Source organism: Bactrocera latifrons, unplaced genomic scaffold, assembly GCF_001853355.1.
Source record: "Bactrocera latifrons isolate USDA-ARS-PBARC rearing strain unplaced genomic scaffold, ASM185335v1 scaffold_342, whole genome shotgun sequence".
Classification (NCBI taxonomy): Eukaryota; Metazoa; Arthropoda; class Insecta; order Diptera; family Tephritidae; genus Bactrocera; species Bactrocera latifrons.
In genome coordinates, this window is record NW_017536982.1 from 200,697 (window position 1) to 204,713 (window position 4,017).

Below are 4,017 nucleotides of genomic sequence, written 5' to 3' on the forward strand. Positions count from 1 at the left end.
ATCATCGCTATTATTTTGATCACATTCGCTTCTACACTGCGCCACGTCGCACCTTCCGCATATTTACATCGATCGGATGAATCGTGAGCGCTGCGTCCAGTATATGATTCGACCGAGACCCTGAACGTTCTTCTTTCTCATCTCGTCTTCTCGCCGTGACGTTTCAATCGCATTTAACTATTTTTACATACATATCTAATGGTTCAATGTAAAATAACAAAGTTACCTGTTTTTCATTAAATTTGCGTACATTCAAACTAACTACAGCATTTTTTTTACCCCCGTCTAAACAGCATTATTCAAAGAGTTTCGTACGAATTTATATATGGTAACAATTACGTTATCCATATGGCATTGCGGTTATCTCAATGTCTCGTTAGCAGCCGTTAACTCAGTTAAGTTAGGGTTAAAAGAAGGTTTTTACCGAAAAAAGGAGTCTTGACATTAAAATAAGTTTATGTTAACGTTATAAGAAATACAACTGAATTATTCGGTTGATCCTGGCAATTCCCACGACAGCCGGTTCTACGTAGCGGAATTGACTCGGATTTCATCCGACCATGGGCTGTCCTTTCGGCGATCTAACYCCGTTTGGATCGGTGAATATTAATCTGTGTTGATCCTGGCACATGTTTACTCAATGAAGGAAGAACGTAAAATTCATTTGTAAGCCGTGTATGTTTAAAACCTTTCATATCGATGAAAACACAAATGTGTCGTGTATAGTTACTTTAACTACTAGACTTAACTGTAGTGTACTGAACACATTTAGCACGACACGACATAGCAGCACGACAGTGAACTGGAAATGGCGTTGTGAATACTTCCACATGAACATTTGTGAGTTCATCCAAAAAATAAAGTAAATAGGTAAATTTATTTCTTTTAAATTATCAATTGTTATTACAAATAATATAGTGGAGCTATTTTATCCTGTTATTTGTAAAATAACGTCAGGTTTGTTAGAGCTTTGAATAAKTTTACATTTTCCATATTAGCGGCATCACCACTCTACCTTATCTCTCTTTTGTCTTTGGCAAATCTAGAAATATATTGAAGTTAGCGAGTACAAAGAACTGTGTCCATAAGAGCACGTGTATTTTAATATTATACAGACGTCGCTTGCAGTCTGTCGCTCTCAATGTGTTGAGCACATAAGTCTAAATCATTGTCTAAACGATGGTTAAACAAGAAGAAACTGTCAGACGTGATATATATTTTACTTAATAACTTGCTTTGACTCATATTTGACCACTATAACTAGTTATTATCAAACTCCAATTGCTGAATTTATATGAAATTTAATATGGATGAGGAAAGGATGTGGAAAAGCATGTTGGCAAAGTTACAGGAATTGAAAGTTAATCCACCCACCGAACATGAAAGCAGGTAATTATATACATATGTATGTATATAAAATAATGTAAGCAAAATGAGTAAATGAAATTATTTTTATAACAATGTGAATTTTTGGGATGATTTTTATGCATATTCGTTTTAGTATCCCTTTTTGAAGAGGTTTTGCGCAAAGGGGGAGGCGGTTGGGGGCTTGCTACCCCCCTCATTTGAAAGGTAATAGATGGAGAGTTTGAATAATAGCACCCTTCGCCCCTAGGACCACGGGGGGCTCTAGGGCAGCCTCCTGAAAATGGTGTAAAATCGTAGTTTTTCATACAGTTTTCACTAATTATTTTAAATTTTATGTATTTTTACACATAGAGTGCCTCTATGTTTATTATTCCAATGAATTAAAGTGGAAATCCACTTTATTTAAATAATAAAAACACTGAAAATTAAAAATTGTATATGTGACGGTAACAATGCATACAAGTAGTTGAAGTACCAAGATAACCCAACCAACCATTTATACAAGAACCCCTAAATAATAAAATTGTGAATATAATCATCTTTGAAAAAAATTAGATATTATTTTATATAATACTGTTTTCAAAGAAAATTTCAAAGCTCCCTGAAAAGCGCCGCAGGGGAGAATTTTGAATATATTTTCAGCATAATACGAGTATACTACATTAAAACAAGTGCCGCAGGCGGAAATATTTTCAGTATAGTAGTATATTTTATACTGAAAATATTTTCGCTCGAGTTTTTATTCCAAATTTTCGTTATATGGACGTAATATATTGCCCACTTTTCAGAGAGCTAAAAAACGTATTATATTTACCTGATTGGTTATTTGACAACATTATAAAGTTTGAAAGCAGTTATTTTCTTTAATTAATTAAAAATTTCCAATAGCGAAAACACACCGGTTTTAATTAAGGCACGCGAATATAGTATAATAAAAATTTGAATTCCATTGAAATCAATATACCGTTAATACAGAATTAACCAAACCAACATTTTTTCTATAATACTAACGTGTTACTCCATTATTAAAATATATAGTATAACCTTAATTGAGCGTGCCCTAAGGATCCACCCCACCCCTTCTCACATTTGTTAATACTTTTAACCATCGATCCGAAACGAGTCCTATGTAAAGTAACCCAAATGTATATAAGACCTACCATTTTGATTCGTTGGGTTATTACTGTCTTCCTTTAGTGCTTATTTTCTTCGCCGTTTGACAGTTCATATTTAAAATTAAAACACCCAACATTTAGTACGAATAACAATTACTATATAGTGGTTATTTATTATATGGAGAAACTATTTAAATCTTTTTAAAGTAAATTAGATCAACTGGAAATAAAATGATTTAAGCTTGTTAGCTTTTAATCATTAAATGTTTTTAATCATTTTCCATTGAAAATAATACTATGATGCTTCAAATTACAAAACGTTTCATCAAATACCTTTAAATTTCACAAATTTATTTAATTTTCATTGTTTTACATTTTTTAGAAGTGGTCTTGAATTATGCAACAAATCCCTCCATTTACATTTTTTTTTGTTAAGATTTCAATCTGGCCATCGCTCGTTTCCAATTGATAAATGTCAAAACCTACTGAACTCGATTACCTGTCAAAGTTCAGTAGGTTTTGACGTTTAGCAATCATTATCTCTGCAAGGAACAGTATAACACGTAATTGAAAGCTGTTTTATTTATTAAATAGTACATAAAATTGCAACTTAAAATTCATAATTTATCATTAATTCAATTAAAAATATTTCAAAGAATGTGTGTGTGTTAAATTGGTTAAATTTTTTGCAAGCAGTGCAACAAAAACTTCAAAAGAGAGCCATTGTTTGAGCTAATGTGAAAATGTGCGTTTTTTGCTTACTTATGTATATCTAAAAAATTAATTAACACTTAACAATAAATTTACATTTAAACCAAAGTTTAATTCATTGGGTATCCGCGTAATATAAATTTTAAAAAATCCGTGCACGCATTCAAGAGGAATAAGCAGTGAAAAGGAGATACTGAAAAGAACCCAACCCAAATTCTGAATTCTTTGGCGCCGCGGACTGAAGGTATTTTTGGAAAGATAAAAAAAAAAAAATATATGATTATTAGACTTTTAAGTTCAAAAAAACCGGGAAAACTTTAATGTACCATCCTAAGATTTCCAGAATAAAATGGGTACGGTTGGATAGAGGTTCTCCACATCAAGAATATAAAAAACTTACAGTTTGGAAGATATTTCCGTTTAAAGTTGAAAATTACGACTATTTGAATAACATATTTTTTCGATTTAAAATTACCTTGACACTTACATTTTTCTTTTTATGTTGACTAACATTTCGTTAAATAGTTTGTACACACTTTTTTACGTAATATTGTGCAAAAATAGTTTTATATCAATATTAAACTTATTGTTCAAATCTATTTACTTGACAACAACTAAAGGGTTGCAGACTGTCAAATAATCAGTGTTACCTTATCGACATCTTTTGTAAATTAACTAAAAGAAATTAAAAAATAGATATTCCCGCAAATGTTGCCTTCGGCCCCTTCTTCTTCTTGATTGGCGTAGACACCGCTTACGCGATTATAGCCGAGTTAACAACAGCGCGCCAGTCGTTTCTTCTTTTCGCTACGTGGCGCCAATT

The 4,017-nt window shown here is 32.0% G+C and overlaps 1 protein-coding gene across 2 annotated transcripts in view; it reads left to right on the forward strand.

Annotated features, from left to right (window-relative positions):
- Positions 1-1,188: 1,188 nt before the first annotated feature.
- The window catches only part of LOC108971446 (protein unc-13 homolog 4B-like), a 34,122-nt gene continuing 31,293 nt past the window's right edge, over positions 1,189-4,017 (forward strand). For both annotated transcript variants that reach the window (XM_018937500.1, XM_018937501.1), the window contains exon 1: positions 1,189-1,389. In XM_018937500.1, coding sequence (XP_018793045.1) covers positions 1,295-1,389 — 95 coding nt within the window. In that variant the 5' untranslated portion in view covers positions 1,189-1,294. The remainder of the gene's footprint in view (positions 1,390-4,017) is intronic.